Consider the following 19,535-nt stretch of genomic DNA (forward strand, 5'->3'; position numbering starts at 1 on the left):
GTGTCCTCAAGGGCACGAAGAGCATTACGAGTCATTGGACGGCGATCGACCCGGTCGTCACCACCCGCCACCCACTCTTCTCGATGAGAACGGTGACGTTCACTATCATGTGGAACGTCTAGTTAGGCAACGTTGTCATCAGGGTCAAACCCAATATCTTGTGAAGTGGCGGAGATATCCCGACTCCGAAAACATGTGGGAGTTTAAGGCGCCACTTCGGCAAGATTGCCCAGTACCGTGGACGCTTTGATCGGAACGACTAGGACGTCCCGCGTCATCAGACGCCCCGCGCTTCCCGACAATAGCCAGAAAAATAGAAAGACCACGAGCTGCTCAAGCAGTGGCCCTGAGCTCTTGCGGTCTAAGACAGAGAGCTCGCGGGAGCATTAGGGGTTGTTAACCCATACGTCGCAGGGAGACAATCCGAAGGAAGTCGACGGCGTGCCTTGAGTCTATCAAAATCAAATTGGTGGTGTCGCTCCAGACACGTCCTCTTCCTTGTGGCTCAACTGCATGTAATGCAGTGAGGAAAGGTTTCGGTGCCGTTGCACTCATCGCTCAAAGAGCGCGGACAATACCTGTAGTGCTCGCCCCTGGCGAAAACACTACAGATGACGAAGCATTGCGGGTACACGAGAGCCACCTCGTTGAGCACTTAGACGAGTGCGATAAACGTCTAACGGAAATTCTTGTGGGAACAAAAAACGAGCTCGAAGAGCTTTCCGTGTGGCAAGTTCATCATTCGTTCTGGCCGGGGGCCCGATGATGTGGACGCGAACCGATCGAGTTACCACGCCCATCGCTTCCAAAGCGGGATCCGCAGGGCGGAAGCCATATTCCACACGAGGGTCAATGACCGACCGTGGATGGGCGCGCTTGAGAGCCGCCTTATGGGCAGCTTCAAGCTGCCGCCTATGAGTCCCGTCGAAATCATTGGTGATTACACCACGTTCCTCTGTTGACGAGAACTCAGGGAACGGACATAGAGGCCGCAAGACGCGAGCAGGGCTCGTATCACGCTGCTGGTGCAGCTCGCCTTTCTCGTCATTTCATGCGGGAAAAGAGGTGTCAGACCCACAGTCGACTACATCCTCAGCGAGGCCACTCGGCACTAAAACCGTGCGCAGATAGCGACGTTTGTGGTCGAGCCTAGGATATACATTCCCCGTTGGCGCGGACGCACTGTCCGACATCGCACCGCGTGCGGGGGACGAAGCTAGGCTCTGCCCGTGCTCGCTGTCAGAAACAGCGAGACTTGATGATTTCCGTGTCGTGGACACAGGGTCCATTTAGCAATGAAGTTGTTAAACTCTAACAAATTCAGTTTCAGTGTCTAGCGGACACGCGAGTCTCGTTGAGGCAATAATCGATTGGAACTGTAAATCTTAATGGGGTAGGGTGTAACGGGGTTACGCGAACCCTAATGACAGGGGTGTGTGTCACACGAGATGTGCATGGTGTGACCACACCCAAACAAGAATAAGGTACGGGGCTAGCTAGCCAGTAGTTATGCATGTACTTAAATTTCACTATATATATTTATTATATTTAGGAAAATCTAACCTTTTAAAAATTAGGATAAAAAATAAATAAAAACTAAGTTTGAAATTTAGACCGAAGAGTCGATTAGCCTTGGGAAGGCAATAATCACTCTTGGAGTAAGCGAATTGCGATCCGCTAACTCATACTTGGTTCTTGTAAGAAAGATCAGTGACCTAAAGTACGCTTCCTCAAGCGATTTGCTACGGCAGTTCCGCTGCAGTGTTGTGAAGCAACAGGTGCAATGCTTGGTTCATGTAGGAATGATTGTAGGTTGCTAGGTGCGATGCTAGGTTTAAATTCTTTGACATTGCACGTACATTTGTCATTTTAATAATTGGTGTTATACGATCTTCACCTTGATCAAATAATCTTGATGAAACTTTTTCTTATGTCATACTCCAATTTCTTAGTAGCTGCTATATTTTCAATGGGGAGAATTAGTTCAGACAATTTCTTTACACTATCGGATGATATCGCATCAAATTTCAGGGCTTGCGCGATCAAATCAAGCGCAAAGCGATCGAGTAAATTCAGTGTAAAGTGTAGTCATGCCTCTGTGTCACTGGAAAAGCCGTATGTGGAAGCAAGATGTCCGAGTACAATTGAGCTTAGGACTGGATGTAATAAATCACAATACTTTGTAGGCTTAATAGACACGGAAATAAATTGGTATTTTTTTATTACTGCTCAAACCTTGTTGATGTTATTTTAGAGACGTCATCTCAAGATCCTATATAAAAATAACGTGGAGAGCGCTACGTGAACGAACTTGTTTGCGCGCTTGGTCTGGTCGAAGCAAGAGAGTGTAAATTTATATAAGAGGTTGTACATTTTCCTCGGAGATTTAATCGAAAGTTGTAGAAAATGTGGTGGAGAGTGCTTCCAAAAATCTCTCGGCAAGGGTGTAGTCACTGGAAGCCCAGTAATGTTCTCACTTGAGGCATTGAGCAAAGGCGCTCGGCTATTTCTTTGATATCGTTAACATTACCTGTTAATGGAATGCTGGTGACGAAATTACACAAACATCATTGGCAGCAATTACCGCGGTATAATGGAGGAAGATATCACTATAAAAATGTATACAATAACTTTATTATTCCAGAACCATATCATTGGCTAGAATTCTGGTTTGCTAATACTTTTTGTGGACAGCAATACAAAATAGGATTCTAAGTGCGGTGCAAATTTTCGGGATATAGTGAGCTATGGCGTCGGGGGACGCCGAGATGCACGAACTTAACGAGCCATGGGCAATATGGGAGCAGCGTGAGCAAGGAAAGAACATGTCTTATGGTGACAAGCTTTTTAAGCTCTGCACATTTCGCACAGTTGAGGAATTTTGGGGTTACTGGAATAACATCCCATCACCCAGGTCGGTTGGCTGCGATATAAAGCTATAAAGCTATAGACTTTAATCATTGCAATGTATTTTGTTGTGCTATAACATACAAAAAAATCTGAGTAGCCAGGTTCTGTTTGATGGATTCACCCGCAAGAAATTTGCAGACCGCACAGTAGAAGGCTTTGCAGTGTTTAAAGAAGGCATCGTTCCTGAGTGGGAGGACCCGGAGAATAAGAATGGTGGCGAGTGGTCAATTCGAAAAGGTTTGTTTGGTTTTGCGTGAGGGTGTCTAAAACACGCTCATCCATTATGTCCATGCCGTTGGATTGTACTTGTACACTCAGATGTGGGGGCTCAAGAACTAGATGAATATTGGGAAAGGTTAGTGCTTGGAGCCATCGGAGAGTTGATTGACCCAGGCAACGAAGTGACTGGCGTTCGTGTAGTTCATAAGGTATACACTGGTTGAAATGATATGTAACTTCAAACTTATCAATTGATGCTGCTTTTCGCTGACAGAATAATAAAAAAGACAAGAAGGACTCTGGCAATAACTACCGGTATGAAATCTGGCTGCGGGGCTTAAGCCGTATTAAGGCCGATGAGATTCGCAATAGGACATTGGATGTGGTAAACTCCAACAACTCCGGCGCACCATGGTTATCAAATGAGTTCTCGTACAAAAAACACTAAGTCACAGATCGATCGTGCAATCATTTTTGCTACTTAAGTGATGGAAGGCAAAGTGTGAGCGCATACTAGAATATTATTTTTTATGCTATAAAAACAAAGCAAATAGTACTTTTATGCAACATATGCTAGTACGTGAAACATATGATAATTACTATGTTCTTCATTAACAAATTTTATCACTTATCAAGAGCAATAATGGCGACAGGCAAGGTTAAGATGCTTTTTTCAGACGCTCCTCGGGACGCTTATGAGTGCGTTCAAAGACAATGCTTTGTCTAGATCCCAAGTCGGCAATTTCACTATTGATCTTTCATGCTTGACACCTCTATTTCTGCCCTAGAAAGCTCTTGTCGCCACAGCGTAAGCTTATATACGGACTCTTCGCCTTTGGCCCTGGTACTTTATTGGGATTGTATCTTTACTCAGTGAAGCAACGAATGGAGCAGGAGAATGAGGCGATCCGTTTGAAGCAAGTGAGAAACGAATTAAGTGTTGTTCAGAAGCGCCGGGACAAAAATATTGCCTTGGCTGCCGCATTTGAGGAGATACGCGACCGTCTTAGACGATTAGAGGAGGAAACTATTGCCTGTCGAGATACTTTGGCAAAGGTAACGAATGCTGCACAGAATTCGAAAGATAACGAATTCGCGGAGACTTTAAAGGTGGCAGTAGATGCTGGTGAAAGCAAGATTGAAGCAGCACTGACTGTGCTCGCTGCTGAAGAGCAGGTTCACGAGGTGGCGTCATCGCCAACTTGGCTAACATCGTCGCTTGACGGTGCGCAGGGTCGAAGGGTCAAGTATGATCAGGAGGTATTGCAGCAGGATGTGGCAAAGTATATCTCTGAACAAAAAGAGTCAAAAATATGATGCACGGCGGATAACTTTTCACCAGGAACTTATGAAACAGCATCATCAGCAACGAAGACATGCTCGAATTTGTATATGGATGAATTTTGATGAAGCTCTATTTGTGAAGGCTTGCTCGCTGAATAGCATACAACTTTACTAGATGCATGCATTCTAGGCTCGTAGTAGCGAAAAAAGGAGTGGGCTCACCTCGCGTTACCACTAATACATCCACCGCTATACTTTGGTCATACATATTCGACAAAACTTTTCAAAGTACCAAAAATCTAAGATCATGCTGAGTACTTGTTCAGTCTTATATTACCACGATACTGAATAAAGGTACTACGTCGAGCTCCGTTTCAAGTCCACCGAGGTTTGATACGTCGATGTGTGACACTAAATTTATTGCTGATGATATGTGGGTTATAAACTTTAGATAGACTACTTAACTATGTCAGTACTTAGTCCCGGCCTTTAAATAATCCTCTGTGCGTTTATAACGCAGTCAAGTTTCGGTAACCCTGTTACATGAGTAATCTGAGTATATGCACAATCTTGCCGATTCCGCCGAATCAATAGTAAGCGACAGATTACTATCCTACATCATATTCTACATCGTGCTATGCATCTATCTAGCACGATAATTGCAGCAAATAAAGTTTTTGAGGTAAAGCTCTTGTAATTAAAAGCTTGTAAGTCTTAGAAATTATCTGTATTTTTGTGGGAGAAGAACTGAGCTCTCTTTCGCGCCGACAAGGTAGTGATTTTATACCTCGGCAAGCTCAACATCAATTGCTCATAATGGAGATTAAGGCACCCAATCAAACATTAGCTCAAACTCTATTGAATAAATGCAGAGGCGGGTAGGACGCGCAGAATTTAGGATCCAGATTATAGTACTTTTCTTTCAACGCATTTGCACAATCTCTTGCTCCTAATCATATCGCGAAGTATCTAGTACCCACAACTGTTATCAACGAAAGTCTTGAAACGCTGGTCGTAGATTGACAAAATTGATTTTCAACGCCAATCGACACCTGCCATCATCGATCTAACTCCTGACCGTTTCGTAAGCATCATGTTCACTCCACCATCAAACAACTCAGATTTGCTATATTCTCCAACGTCAAAAGAACTCAACACTGGTACAGCGTATACGACAATGGATGAAGGCCTCTCACCAAACTCTCACGAGCGTGCATTTAGTAAATTTGAGAAGATGCTTCGCAAAGATTCAATGGCAGATCTAGTTCGCGGGTTGCTACAAGGCGCGAGATCCAATGCAGCCACAAAATCGGTAGCAATTTATATCAGCAGCGTCAACGACAGCGCCTTATCACTTGGTAATAATGCTTTTAACGAAGTTAAAGACGATTTGTGGATCGTGCAAGAAGAACATGAACGACAAATGGAGTGTACTTATCGTTGTTTAGCTGACGAAATGAGCATCTGAGCAATAAAAAAAAATAACGATTTGATGAAGTTTGGCTATTTGTCTATAAGTTCTACCCTTCATTTCCTGCTAACCTGTAGCCGTCGAATCCAAGAACTTTATCTGCAAAGCTTAACGCCGTATATTGCGACTCCATCGACAGTCCATCTCTTTCATTTTCAGAAGCTAGTAATGCTGCAAGACAACTTTGCAGCTCTTCTTTACTCATGACTTCCCCCTTGTACAGCAATCGAGCCTCAATTTGCTCCCATTTTAATGTCGCGGGCCCTTTAACCATATCATTACTTGATCCTTTCTCTGTCATCGCTAGAATAGCAAAAGCTCGTTCAATTTGTGATCTATTGACTCCTACAACTGGTCGATGATTTACAAAAAGTTTGATAAAATCATTAAGTCCAATACTTTCCACAGGTCGAGAGGTCTCAGTGAAGCGTGAATAGCGCACCTCGCTCACCATATGCTGAATTTCCTCGTCCGTGGGGTAATATCCTAATGCTCGCATAACATTTGAAATCTCTCTTAGCGGGATTTGGAAAGTTATTTTGCGGACAGCAGACGATGTCTCACCCTGCACACGAAGTTGGGCAAGGTAGAAATAGTCAACTATCTCGTTGTAGAGAGACCCGTCCCGACCCCCTTCTAGAAGTGTCAGATACGGTGCAAGAGCCGCCTCATTGTCATTACTGTCTTTACAGCCGTCATTTTGAAGTGTGCATGCAGCCTCCATCAAATCTAACTCGTGAGGATGAATCTCCCACATGATTACTGCAAGATCATTGCCACCTGCAGTGAGTAAGTATTTGCCATCAAAAGTCACATCCACATTGCTAATTTTGCCCGGATGTGCAATAAGCCCCATTGCTTTTCGGGGGTTCCCATCAAGAGGAAGCTCAAGCAATCCAACGACCATTTCACAAGTACTATAGACACAGTATCGTTGTGCGATGTCACCTGCAGCTTTTACGGCAATTTCTTCCTCATCACGCAGCGGCACGGGCACCAACTTGTGGATTGGTCCACTGTATGATGGTCCTAGCGTTGTTTTACGGCAAGTTTGGTTGCCCATGTTCCATTGCTTGAGTTTATATTCGTCATCAGCTACAATGACCAAATCTTCGTGGACACCCTGTAATTCCGGGTGCCAGCAACACGCAGTCGGAACAGCACTTTGCTCAATGCGGGTAGGAGATTGTTTCAAGACAACGCCATCCAAGATACTTGAGCGCTCTAAAGAGTATTCCACTAGAGTCCGATCTTCACTCACAGACACGAGCACCGGTTGCCCATCACCATTCCGAAAAAATTCAAGCCCCGTCACGGGCTTCGAATGAGCTCGACAACGTCCTAAATACACCCACTCATCCACAACGTCAGAACCCTCTGGAACCTGCTTTGCACGCCACATTCCAAGAAACAAGTTCGCGTCCAACGCTACAAACACTGACGACTCTGGACTCATTTTCACGTCAGTAATTGCCGATTTTCCAAGTCGAAAGGTGGCCAAATCATCAAGGCTTTGGGCGTGTAACAATTTGACAACGCCGCTTGTGAAACCAACAAGTAGCTTTTGACCATCTTGAGCAAATGTTAGACATTCTGGACGAAGCTTCTCCGCATCAAAGCGCCGAACCATCACGAGACTCTTTGTTGAGTAGTCCCAGAGCTGTACGACCCCAGAAAACAGACTTAATACAAACTGTGTAAGATGTGGGTGAGTCGCAAGTCCAAGGATCGAGTCATCAACGCCTTGCAGCAGTAGTGTACCGCGTCGTCGATCAGTTTCGTGCTCTGCAAACAATGACGCACTCATACTGACGATAAATCCAGACGTTGTGGACACAATAAAGTCCGGGACATTAAGTGACTCGTCATTCTTCAGACAGTCGTCGTTTTCAGCGTTTGATGGATCCATTATCTGAGCAAACGAGACACTCGCTACAGGACCAGCATTAACGTCTTCAAACCAAGCCACTAAACGGAAGTCAAAGTCATAAAATCTCACGGCACCATCGTTCGAGCCAAGAACAAGATAACCATTTATATCGACTACAACAGTGAGCGCGACTTTATGGTGTGGCTCTGCTCCACCTGCAAGACGTACGATTTTGACAGCTTTACGCTCTGGAAAACTGCCGGTGGGGTCGTCAGCGCCGTTATCCATTTGTACTATATCCCAAAGCACAAGGTCGCCATCTTCTGTTCCAGTGAGAGCTTGTGCTGAATCGGGTATAAACAATGATTGCGTAAAGGCACCAATCGTCTGACGAAAATTTTTCTGAGCAAGTGATGGAGAAAAGAACAGGAGCGTGTGCGTGGCCCAGCTCCAGAAAATAACCCGTTGGCGACCAGTTGTGACAAGTTCTCGAACGTCGTAAGTATTGAAGCGCACAGTGTGTTGAACGTCCTCCGTGGCTACAAATGACGAGTATAGCGGCTTTGAAATTGCCGGTCCACCACTGGATGCTGCCCACTCCCATACTGCCAGCTCTTGATCGAAACCCCGCTGAGTGGACGTCTTGCTGTTGGAAGCATCTTCACTATCACGATCAACAGCACTTAATGTGGCTAGAAAGAGCGCATCGGGGGAGATGTCAATAGCTTGGACACCATTTGTATGCGGATGAAAAATGGTTCGAATTGGGTTGCCGGATAGAGCGTCCCACACTACAAGCATTGAATCGAGACCGCGATCGGCCGTAACAATAAAACGTTTGTCTTCACTCACGACACAGCAGGAAATAAGATGACAATGTCCTTGCAGCAATCTTTGCTCTCGACTTGCATAATCGTAGATAACACCTGTGTGTGCTGCTGCATAAAATACAGCTCGACGCGTTCCAGTCGATAAATTGTGCACTCCGTTGACTAGATCCTTTGAGAATCCAAATGTCCAAGCAAGTTTCAAGGCATTACCACCTACAGCACCAGTATTTTTTCCTATCTCTGCTCTAACAAAAGTAGTGCTATTCTCGCTATGGTTTTCAATATAATTGTTCTTTTCATTCCTTTCAGTGTGGTCTGCAGTCTCATCAAATTGCTCTGAGGCCATGGCAGAAATCAGCGCGTTCTAATCAGTGTTTCGCGACGCTTCAAGTCTCTTGGGCGTTTCAACACATTAAGTACATATTGATCAAACGCTTTCATTCATCTAGTCACTTGAAAGCTTAAATGTGTTTTCCCACAAACGGCGTCGGACTAGGCTGAACGTCAGTTTGTTGGGCGTCCACGGCCCAGCAAAAGTTTTGGCGTATAACCATCCCTCTACGTCTCCACGATTCAAGCAGTATTGCCAGCCTGATCCTTCCATATTGGCTGGTGCACGCGGTGCTACCTCCGAAAAGGCAGCAGATGTGGCCGAGTCGTCATACGATGACCACTGCTGCCGTTCTGAGTCATTTGTGGACTTCCAACCACTGTTGATGCACCAACTTTCATTTTCCCAGACATATAAGTGGCGCTCCTGATCATCGAGACGCTTTAAACATATCTCCAAGAGCAGCATGCTATCACGCTTTTGGCTTGTGAATTCACTGGCTAGCGAGAGCGGATAATGTTCAAGAGTTGACACATCCATCTCGTCTGCGAACTTAGCCACGGGCACAACGAGCGTACCAAGCAGGTCATCTGGATTAAGCGTATCCATATCATAGACTTTCACACTAAGCACAGCACTAAGAGCATCAGCGACGGGAAAAACATAATGTTCGGGAGGATCCCAGACGGGATCGAGCGTGTTCTTAAGGCATGGACTGCGGTATTTGGTGTCGTTGACGCTGAAGGTGACGTACGGGTCACTTTTACCGCCCACAAAACTAAAATCACCTGACGGAAGATCCGAAGCACTGCGCAAGGTCACGTGCAGGTAAGGCATTGGGTAAAAGAACTGTTGATGTCGTATACTACGCGAACAATCATAGAGGCTTCATCTCGATTACAGTACGAGTTATTTTTCTACACCCTTGCGTTGATATATATTACAATAAACTTCTCAAATACGGAGTGTTTTTACGTGCCTATTCAAAATCTGAAAATTCTCAATGTCGGTCATAAAGGTAGCTTGGAGCACACATTAACGAGTCGAGTGGTGAAGTAATTTTGGTAACGTGATCCGTTTGTACTGTGCATGAAGAGAAATTGATTCGGGATATCCTACCATATCCGTCGATCAGCACTATCGTGTGGAAAAATGAAGCCTCTCGGCTAACTAGTAAAAAATATCCAATCATGATGAGAGTCACCAGGTGATGTAACTCCCCACTACCCCAGGCGGAAGCTCTGACTGAGTTATGAAGAGTTTTGCTGGGGAATATATGAAAGATGCTATAGGACGGTGAAGTCGCCGGCTTGGTCTGGCCCATAGGGTGGGAGCGTCGGAGCTGTCAATTCGTCACGAGTGAGACCGTTTGCGAACACATGTCAAGAACAGAGTGCGAGGAGTAGAAAGATGCATCTCGAGTAATATCTGAATTCGCGTTGCTCGAACAAAGAATACTCAAGTCGTGATGACAAACGATACTACACCGGTGTTGCTCAAGGTTCGTGGAGTGCAACATGATATTGTTCTGACTCCAGTTACCACATAGTGCGCCACACGTCAATGCCGATTACTTAAGAAGCATTATGACGCTAGAGACGCTTTTTCGTGCGTATCAAGAAAAAAATGGTTGAGAGAAAATGGATCCACCCTCTTGGCTCCAACTCTGTGTGGCAAAGTGCTAATGTCAAGTCAAACACCAAATGTGTTTTGAACGAGAGTCTCGAGCATAGCTCGTGGGCTGAACATCGTGTGGCACGTAATCCACTGGGCATTGTTCAAGAATTGGAGCAGTCGCTGCATGCCAAGAGTGACATGGTTGGCATAGGGCCGAGGCGTTTTGGGCAAGGCCCTTGTGATGCGCGTGGTGTGGCACGTTATTTACTGACACTGCTCATGTTTCGTGCAGTTGCTGCGTGCCAACTATGGCCTGGTCGGACGAGGGTCAAGGCATTTTGGGTAAAGCCTATGTGATGCGTGTGGCGTGGCACGTTATCCACTGGACGAAGACTGCAAAAAATAGCAGCTCTTCGTCGGAAGTTATTATTTACATCAAGGCTACGGTGGAGCAGGACGCTGGACGACGTTGAGTGCGTGCTCCCACTGGCCTTGATGAGCTGTGAAACCTGTATAGAGTGGAGACAGCGAAGCCGTTTGTTATCTGCAAGACGCAGATCGTCACCCCTGACCCAGGGTGTGTCTACCGTAGTCGATAGTGCACAGCTATATACCCTTATTAACGGTATAACGAGAGAGGAAGTTTGACAACTCGGATACTCCGATATCTAGCACATTGATCGTCCTGGTTTAGTACCCGCAACAAAAGCGCTTTGCTTTTTTGACCCACCAAAGCTCTACCAGGTAACGTGCGCGTAACGCCCTAGGTCTTCGACCTCCAATCAATCCATGGCTCATGGTTTTTCTACCATGCCATTCCGAGGATAAGATTGTACCTTGCTCCCAAGGCTAATACTAAGCAGCGCCCACACTTGACACCGAGGTCCACAGGGACCCTCAGCACAGTGACGCAATTCCTCATCCCTAAGCGAACAGTGATGGTCTTACTCAACCGCGTATCCAGCGCCTCAGCATACAGCTGCCTTCCTTCGATCGTGGAACGTCAAGCATAATTGCCCGACGTCCCGAATTTGATAAGGATTTTTCATGGCTTCTCCAAGCCTTCACGTCGCTTTTACGACTAGCAAGCCCGGCTTGTATACACATTCCGTGTTCAAGAGCACGGACCTCTTTGTGGCTGGGCTCTGCTGCTCTCTACCTCCTCGAGGCTAAACTGAACTCAGTTCTTCCCAAGTACGGCGCCTTGCGCCAACTGGGTTTTCTCGTTGTCCCGCGACATACCAGATAGGCTAGAAGCGGGATGTCGGGTCGACGAACCTCTACGCGCCTTGCGCAGGGGACAACCAGTTCAAAGTTGAAGGATGTACCCACAGACAAAGCACCGTCTGGCGTTTACACGCTGCTCAGCAGCTCGAAGCTATCGCTCCTCTTTCTCAGCATAGCTGAGATCCTTTGGCTTAGGCCCACTCGATTAGCGCCGAGGGTGTGCATTCCAACCAAGTCGTGCCGACTGTTAGTTGAATTAGGCATTCAATGCCACGCTCACTGCTCTTTGAAAAGAAGACATATGCATGCTAAAGACTTTCAGTTTTGCCAAGCCAGTGCGAAGGCCCTCCATAAATACGGTCACTGCGACCGCCTCGGGGAGAGGATCGGCTGCCGTTCCGGCAATGAGAGCTCTTAACTCTTGCAAATTGTCCACCAAATCCTTCTTGCAGCAAGGAAACGCGAACGCACGCGATGTTCGTGGTTAGGCGGCAAGAACACTCGCGAAAGCTGACGCTTCCGCTCTATCCAGGAAAGAATGCAATTTCAACCAAAGTACTACACGTTAGTGTACATTCTCGCGCTCGGACCCCGAGCACGGAAATAGCTAGCGCTACACTTTGTTGCTCGTTTTGGAGCATGACGGATGCCATATCCATCTCGGCCTCTCTTACCCAGCAGGATATTCTCTCCATTCTCCATTCTTTCTTTCGAAGGTCTTAACGCTCACCATGAGCGGCCTGGGTTGGAAGGAATTGTCCGTCGTCGACGGTGGCGTCATAGACGCAGTCGACAGTGACAGCTTCTGTTGTAAGTGCTTTAGCAGAGCATTTCCATAGTTTAGAAACGCCTCTAGGTGTGCACTCATGGCCTCAAGCCCTTGCGCAAAGTGGTGCACCATGCCCTCAGGGCCCAGCAGAGACATCAGCTTATCAAGCCCGTTTTGTATGCCCTCGGGCAAATAGGAGTATTCCTCCGTCCTCACTGAGGATCGGTCATAACGACCCAAGCGTAGATTGACAACGAGTGCTACCAAGTGCACCGGGGCTGCCGTAGCTGTTTGCTTAGAGCAGCCAAGCTAAGGTCACCGACCCTACGTTCTTTACAAGAACCAGTACGAGAGTAGCGGATCGCATTCCGCCACCTTCAAGAGCACTTTAAACTTTAACCACGGTAAAGACGCTCTTCCGTTCAAAACTGAAACTGTATTTAATTGTTTTAGTTGTGGCAGAGCCGCCAATATCTTAAACCTTAAGTTCTCCAAATTAATATAGAAACACCTGATTAATATAGTGAAACCTAATTGACATGCATTATTACCGGCAGTCCTGCCACGTGGTGGCTTCTTGTTACGGTGTAGCCACACCACTGTTTAATTTACTAACTACGTAATCAGCACATATGTAGGGTCCCACAATCTTGCCAATTTATACAAGGGTCCGTGTACGGTCGCACAAGATTGTGCGACCCGCCCTTTTCACACGGGCACGTGTAACCCCGCTACATGTTCACAGTTCTGATGGCGGAGAGTGTAAAGAGGTTACACATACCCTTGAATGAAAGGGCGGGTTTCACAAGATGGTGTGACCGTAAATAGGTGTGGATTACTCAGGTTGGTGAATCACACATTGGTGTGGCTACACACTAACAAGAAGCCACTACATGGCAGGACTATCAGTAATACTGCATTTTAATTATGTTTTTTTCTTTATTGATAAGATATTACTATATTGTTTAGATAAATATTCGGTTTAAGATATTGGCGGCTCTGCCGCAACTAAAACAATTATATAAAGTTTTCATTTTGAACAGAAGAGCGACTTAACCTGGTTTAGGTTCTATGTGCCCTGGAGGTAACGGAGTGCGATCCGCTACACTCGTACTGATTCTTGTAAAGAACGTAAGTTTGGTGACCTTAGCTTGGCTTCGTCTAAGCAAAGAGCTACGGCAGCCCCGCTGCAGGTTGAAAGCTTCAAATTGAGATGTGAGACTTATGCCGTCAATATTACATGAATGATTCATTCGTTGTTTTGCTATGTGGCACAAGTTTAAATTCGTGAAGTTAATGATGGCGATTAATTTATTATTTACACAATTCATCTGAAACAGATGAATGTTTGGTGTACAAGTATTACATTTTCACTGTCCACGATCGTGATTACGTCATTATGAGTAATCTGAAAAAAATATAGTTTAAGTTGCCAACGCAACATACTGCGACTTCTGGGACGGCTGATACAGTAAATAATATTCGAAGACTTGAACTCGTATGATGACGTGAAAATGTTCATCTCTCTTTCCGACAGCTGTATAACAGTGACTAAGCTAACTAAGATTTAAGCTGAGATTTGGACGATCGCAGCATCTAGTGTGTTAAAATTTTCAGGTAAGCTTTATGTCAAAGGATTGAACGCAAAGAGAACTTTATTGCTCACATGAACCTATATCACTTGCTGACGCCTTTGATAAGACGTAGAGTAGTGTGTCTGAGCGTGCAGAGCTTGATCAATGGAAACGTACATTATCGTCAAAGCAAACTGTCGAATGATGGACTTGACTCACCCACTATAGAGGAATGAATTCCGCGTCACGAAACCCGTGAATAGGCTAACCAATCTGCATATAATGTTCATTTGCGCCTAAATTATTTTTTCAGTTTGTTCAACGCTGAACATCATGAAAAATTCTGCAACGGGACTTAATCCACAAAAATATACATCAGAATTAAAATCTATAAAAAAGCGAATATTATTACTGAATGTGACATTACATACGCGGGGTGTTACCAGTGGTGGTACGCAATGTTTTTTCTCAAACAATCAAACGTGTTTTATGTTGAAAGCTTGTTTTATAATTGTAACTTTTGGCCAATAACCTACGGATAGTAACAACATACAGGCGCATTAGAGTAACGAGGTTCGCTATTCTCTTCTGCACTCTGATCTCCCCCCTCGTCTGCCATCACCTGGAAATTGTAATGCATCATCGATAGTTCACTTTTCGTGATCACAATGGTTTAGGATCTCAGAAGCGGACTAAGGGCCGTCTTGCGGTAGAGAGAAGACTGCATTCTATCAAGATGAGCGAGAAGTGCAACGACTCAAAATATTAACATATCTGTATTCACTGCGAACGTTCCCCAGAATCAGAATCCAGAATCGCTGGACTCTCCTAAAAACGTCATTGGTTGCAAAGAAGTATTTGAGTTTCGTTTAAGTGTTCGCGAACATTATAAAAGATTCATTGACACGACAGCAAACGTGTCATGTGGTAGCGATGCTGCCGATACAAGCAACAACTCGGACGATGTTTCCACGATTCGATCGGGCACCAGAACCAAGAACAATATGCAAGTGTGCCAGCCTTCAATGTTCAGATTTTGCCCTGCTCCATTACATAACGGTCTATTGCAGGAATTTTATAACCTTTTCCTTGCGTTTCAGAAAGAGATCAATTTTCCTGCTGTTTTTGTTGACAGAGAATCCACGTTGTATTTGTTTTGGTTCGCCTTCATTGCCACATCGACAAAAGATTTTTTGTGGAAAGATTCTGTTGACGAAGCATCGACTGGCAACCAGGATACTCTCCCAGAGGTTCACGGTGAAGGCTCTAGAGCCAATCTGCTCATGGATGCATGGAAATTTTTTACTCAATATCTAACACAATGGCAGTTCGGTTGTACCTGAACGTTGCTCTCTGACTTTCGATGATGTTATTCTTCCGAATTGTCAAGACAGTCCACCAATCGCTGAACAGCTTAAGAATTGGTCATGAAAATACTTAGTGAAAGTTAAACTGTCGGATCTACTGCTACTGACTACACTGGAAACTGCGGTCGTGTGTGAATAAATCCTGGCTTTAGAAAAGCCGAAGATGATATACATGTTTTGTTCCGCCCGCCATGTCAACCTGTCACGAAAACATGGCGGTAAACAACGCCAACACACTTCGATTTCACTGAGCATTTGTGACGGGGAATCATGTGCCCTGATATAAAAAGTGTGGGTCACACAAGATTGTGTGACCACACAATGGCGTGGCTACACTGAAACAAAAAGTCAGTACGTGGCAGTAGTTATACATTTGATTAGATTTTTCTTTATAGATGACTCAGGCGGCTTTGCCGCACATAAAACCGAGATATACAGTTTACATTTCGGGCGACAGAGTTAATTAGGTTGCACTTACTCTTGGAGTAAGTGGATTGCGATCCGCTACATTCGTACTGATCCGAAGTATAGAATGAAGTATCGAACGAAAGTTACGATCTTAACCAAGCTTCCTCCAAGCGAAAGAGCCACGGCAGCCTCGCTGCACTATTGGTCAAGAACTTAATCAATGCTCCGCTCACGATTACAATTCGAATACAATATCGTTAAATGTTTCAACATTTCAACAGCTAAGTGGCTGCCATTCAGCCGAGAGGAAATAAGATTCTTTCATGGCTCTCACTTTGCGCCGCTGAAGATGGCGGAAACACGTTATGACTCAGTCCAGGCGATGTTCGCATCATCCTACGTGCCAAAACGGTTTGAAAAATGTATGTTATGCGATGGAGGACTAAGGTGGATTTCTCTGTTGCTATGTACGAGCCACAGAACGAGGATTTTTGATATGAGTTATGACTGATTAAATATTATGTTTTGAGCTGCTAAATGTTTAATACAGCTCAAAGACTCGGAAACCATCATTCGCCATTTATCAATTGCTTCCTTGTGTTTGCAACGAGATGAGAATACTACTGCAGCGTAGTACTGAAATTCAGAATCATATTTATAATTTATTGTGACAGCTGTCTTTATGACGAACTTGGTCCATCCATTATGTATAACTGGGACAAATCTGACCTCACTAATAGCGATGTCGGAAATTGGCGTTTCCTACGTGCGTTTGCTTGATGACGATCATGGACAGCTACATCAAGAGATAGTGGGCTGATTCAGTATTGATATATATTTCAATGGCGTAACTCCTCCTGAGTTTTCTAGTGCTTTGAAAATACCCCACCCTCGCACGCCTTGCATTTGCAGTCCTGAGCGTTTCTACAGATGCTGCAACATGTGAATGAATGTTTAGCGAGCACGCTCTTATCTATTCTGCCAAAATAAATCGATTGCAGTCGGAGAAGGTAAGAACTAAGCATTGTGAGAAGTGCAGTAAGGTAGAAGAACGTGAAGTAGGGTTCAGATATGAAATTCTACAAAATTAGGAGCGTTCATGTTGTCGATCCACTGTACACCAAATCATTGAATACGCTGAATACGCTGGAAACAATCATGGAGATTATGGTGACCTGTGCCCAATTGTATTGGACAGCGACTTTCTGTGTGATTTTTCTGGGGCCCCGAAAGATGCACCTAACAATGCAGTAGCAGCCATCCTCAAAAGTTTTCATGCAGTGGGAAGAGGTCTTAAGTTTGACGCAGGATACGACGACGGAATTATGAAGATTGTACTTAGTTCGGGGGATTGTTCGTGCACTCTGGCCAGTAGAGAATGCCCCTAGAGCCTCTCGAGTCTCGTCATCATGGTATGCGTGGTCGTAAGCAAGCGCTCAATGTTTTCTTTGCATCTATCAATTAGAACGACTGGGCGCGCTTATGCATTCTTGCGCTAGCCCAGGCAAATTTAGTACAATATTACGCTTGTCACATCACACTTGGAATAATGGTGAATATCTACAAGTCCTACATTATCGGTATTCATGAAGAATAAGGAACTTCAAAAGGGAGAGGTCCAGGGTACACGTGGCTGCTGCTAGCGGCACGGCAGAGAATAAATGCGTTTTTAAACTAAGGTTTAGAGCAGATATATATGTTTAGTATTAATTAAGGACGCATCAATGCTACATTTATGAACAGGCAACAATCTATAAGTTTGTCAACGTGGACTCCAAAATTTAAAGCTTTTTCTGTGCGAATATAACGGCAACCCCGTTGAACATAGGTATGACTAATGCTGGACCCTTTTCTGCTTTCACTTTGCTTGGCTTGTGCATTCATTGTTCCTCCAAAAATGTCATGCTGAAATTGAAATTACTCATGATAGTGATATATTTAAGTATCGTTAATTCCGGCACAATATCGTAGAAAACATTAGCATAACTGCGATTGGATCGGCGAGGGACAAGGGTTGAGATGATTTATTAGATTTTGCGACTGAAATCATGTCATTTTGGAGGCCAAACACTTAATAAGATTACAAACTAATTTCTCCGAAAAGCAACGATGAATACCAACATATACCCTTCGCACTGCGGGGTATGATCTTGCCCCTGATATGCAACACTTGTCATGAATCTATATGTCCTTGTTTATTCAGGACAATCGTTGAAGCCGTGCTACACCCGACATAGCAACTTTGCTGCTTTTTCCAATTTTTTTTGCTGGCTGAAAAGAAAATTCTTCGCGAAGGCATTCACACATGGCGAAGTGATCATTAATTTTGCTAACGCCTTCATATTGACAAAATACCATCGACTTTATCGATAACTGTTTCCAGATCTCTTTTGAAGTCATCAAACTATGCCTTTTGTTGGGAAGCTAATAATATTAGCTTCCCAACAGAGATATTATCTCTTAGGCGCGAAAGCTCCATTGGTATGTTTTATAAAAATGCCACTACATAAAGTATTTTTTTATGGGTACTAGAGTTCTTTACAGACCAAAAGTGATAACTTCCGAAGTGTTCGAGTTTTTGTGAACATAGTCGGGTACGATAATCCATTACTCACCAGTATACTGTGGCTTGCGCTTCTCTTTAAATGCCTTCAAACCTTCGATGCGGTCTTTTGTCGGAATTACCTGAGCATAGCAGGCATTCTCGAATGCCATGCCGGATGATATATCTACCTCAGAGCCTCTCATTATGGCTTCCTTTGCCATGCGAATGCCAATCGGTCCGTTAGGAAGAATCTCTCGTGCTAGTTCCAGCGCTCTGTCGTATGCCATGCCTTCAGGCACGGCATGGTCGACGAGGCCGATTTTTTCAGCAGCCTTAGAATCAAGGCGGCGGCTCGTAAAAATAAGCTCTTTGGCTTTAGAAATGCCTGCAATCACAACACGGACGAAAGAAGTGTAAAGCAAATTAACCAGATTATATATGTAAACGTTTGTCATACCGATCAGACGGGATGCGCGTTGAGTGCCACCAGCTCCTGGAAGAATCGCAAGGGACGTCTCTGGAAATCCAAGAATCGCCTTAGCGCCTGCAATGCGAAGATCGCAAGCAAGCGCCATCTCCAAGCCGCCACCAAGAGCAGCTCCTTCAATGGCAGCAATGGTCGGCATTGGAAGTTGTTCGAGATCCGTGAAGCCAATACGATAGCCACGCGAACAGGCTGCCGCCTATAATGATACCCATGTACTCGATTTAGTGTTTAAAACACCTTCACAACCAAATGCAGAGTACTAAACCTCCGATTGCGTCATGGTGAGACGCTCCTTTAAATCCGCCCCTGCACAAAAGACTTTGGGAATGACGCTTCGCAAAACTATCACGCGAGCTTTTGGATCGTAACGAACTTGGTCGAGAGCTTGGCGGAACTCAGCCATGAACTGAGAACCCAGTGCATTGCGCGCCTCAGGGCGGTCCATGTTAAAGACCACGATGCCTTCGTCCTCACCATCAAGCATCTGCACCTTAAATTGTGTCGCTTTGGCAAGAGTATTTCGCCAGCGAGATGTGAGACCCTTAGATTTATATAGCGTGGATGCTCGCACTAGACTCCCGAGCAACATCATCGATCTCGTCGAAGTAGGTAAGTGCCAATAGCAA

At 44.9% G+C, this 19,535-nt stretch overlaps 9 protein-coding genes across 9 annotated transcripts; 5 read left to right on the top strand and 4 right to left on the bottom strand.

The window, feature by feature from the left end:
* Nucleotides 1-2,747: 2,747 nt before the first annotated feature.
* PHALS_13978 (eukaryotic translation initiation factor 4e) lies at nt 2,748-3,577 on the top strand (the record flags this gene model as incomplete). The annotated part of the gene is made up of 5 exons (XM_024729701.1): nt 2,748-2,808; nt 2,872-2,914; nt 3,008-3,147; nt 3,229-3,338; nt 3,404-3,577. The coding sequence occupies 5 exons, from the start codon at nt 2,748-2,750 to the stop codon at nt 3,575-3,577; spliced, it is 528 nt and encodes a 175-aa protein (XP_024580052.1).
* Nucleotides 3,578-3,772: 195 nt separating this feature from the next.
* PHALS_13979 (uncharacterized protein) lies at nt 3,773-4,446 on the top strand (the record flags this gene model as incomplete). The annotated part of the gene is made up of 4 exons (XM_024729702.1): nt 3,773-3,828; nt 3,918-3,937; nt 4,004-4,239; nt 4,306-4,446. The coding sequence occupies 4 exons, from the start codon at nt 3,773-3,775 to the stop codon at nt 4,444-4,446; spliced, it is 453 nt and encodes a 150-aa protein (XP_024580053.1).
* Nucleotides 4,447-5,506: 1,060 nt separating this feature from the next.
* Nucleotides 5,507-5,881, top strand: PHALS_13980 (uncharacterized protein; the record flags this gene model as incomplete). The annotated part of the gene is made up of 1 exon (XM_024729704.1): nt 5,507-5,881. One exon carries the CDS (start codon nt 5,507-5,509, stop codon nt 5,879-5,881), a length of 375 nt encoding a protein of 124 aa, XP_024580054.1.
* Nucleotides 5,882-5,933: 52 nt separating this feature from the next.
* Nucleotides 5,934-8,930, bottom strand: PHALS_13981 (flagellar associated protein; the record flags this gene model as incomplete). Its single annotated transcript, XM_024729705.1, has 1 exon — nt 5,934-8,930. The coding sequence occupies one exon, from the start codon at nt 8,928-8,930 to the stop codon at nt 5,934-5,936; it is 2,997 nt and encodes a 998-aa protein (XP_024580055.1).
* Nucleotides 8,931-9,029: 99 nt separating this feature from the next.
* On the bottom strand, nt 9,030-9,752 carry PHALS_13982 (Ca2-dependent lipid-binding protein CLB1/vesicle protein vp115/Granuphilin A, contains C2 domain; the record flags this gene model as incomplete). The annotated part of the gene is made up of 1 exon (XM_024729706.1): nt 9,030-9,752. One exon carries the CDS (start codon nt 9,750-9,752, stop codon nt 9,030-9,032), a length of 723 nt encoding a protein of 240 aa, XP_024580056.1.
* Nucleotides 9,753-15,106: 5,354 nt separating this feature from the next.
* PHALS_13983 (uncharacterized protein) lies at nt 15,107-15,445 on the top strand (the record flags this gene model as incomplete). Its single annotated transcript, XM_024729707.1, has 1 exon — nt 15,107-15,445. The coding sequence occupies one exon, from the start codon at nt 15,107-15,109 to the stop codon at nt 15,443-15,445; it is 339 nt and encodes a 112-aa protein (XP_024580057.1).
* Nucleotides 15,446-16,827: 1,382 nt separating this feature from the next.
* Nucleotides 16,828-17,265, top strand: PHALS_13984 (uncharacterized protein; the record flags this gene model as incomplete). Its single annotated transcript, XM_024729708.1, has 2 exons — nt 16,828-16,887; nt 16,969-17,265. 2 exons carry the CDS (start codon nt 16,828-16,830, stop codon nt 17,263-17,265), a joined length of 357 nt encoding a protein of 118 aa, XP_024580058.1.
* A 624-nt stretch (nt 17,266-17,889) lies between these two features.
* Nucleotides 17,890-18,486, bottom strand: PHALS_14741 (uncharacterized protein). The gene has a single exon (XM_036407579.1). It carries the CDS (start codon nt 18,275-18,277, stop codon nt 18,077-18,079), a length of 201 nt encoding a protein of 66 aa, XP_036263269.1. The 5' UTR covers nt 18,278-18,486; the 3' UTR covers nt 17,890-18,076.
* PHALS_13985 (enoyl-hydratase isomerase domain-containing protein) lies at nt 18,485-19,501 on the bottom strand (the record flags this gene model as incomplete). Its single annotated transcript, XM_024729710.1, has 3 exons — nt 18,485-18,807; nt 18,880-19,105; nt 19,175-19,501. The coding sequence occupies 3 exons, from the start codon at nt 19,499-19,501 to the stop codon at nt 18,485-18,487; spliced, it is 876 nt and encodes a 291-aa protein (XP_024580060.1).
* Between the last annotated feature and the right edge of the window lie 34 nt (nt 19,502-19,535).

Source organism: Plasmopara halstedii (genome assembly GCF_900000015.1).
Source record: "Plasmopara halstedii genome assembly, contig: Scaffold_816, whole genome shotgun sequence".
Lineage (NCBI taxonomy): Eukaryota > Oomycota > Peronosporomycetes > Peronosporales > Peronosporaceae > Plasmopara > Plasmopara halstedii.

What these genes read in the sequence shown, in the direction of transcription:
- PHALS_14741 (XM_036407579.1), bottom strand. Translation starts at nt 18,277, where the DNA reads ATGACTTCAAAAGAGATCTGGAAACAGTTATCGATAAAGTCGATGGTA.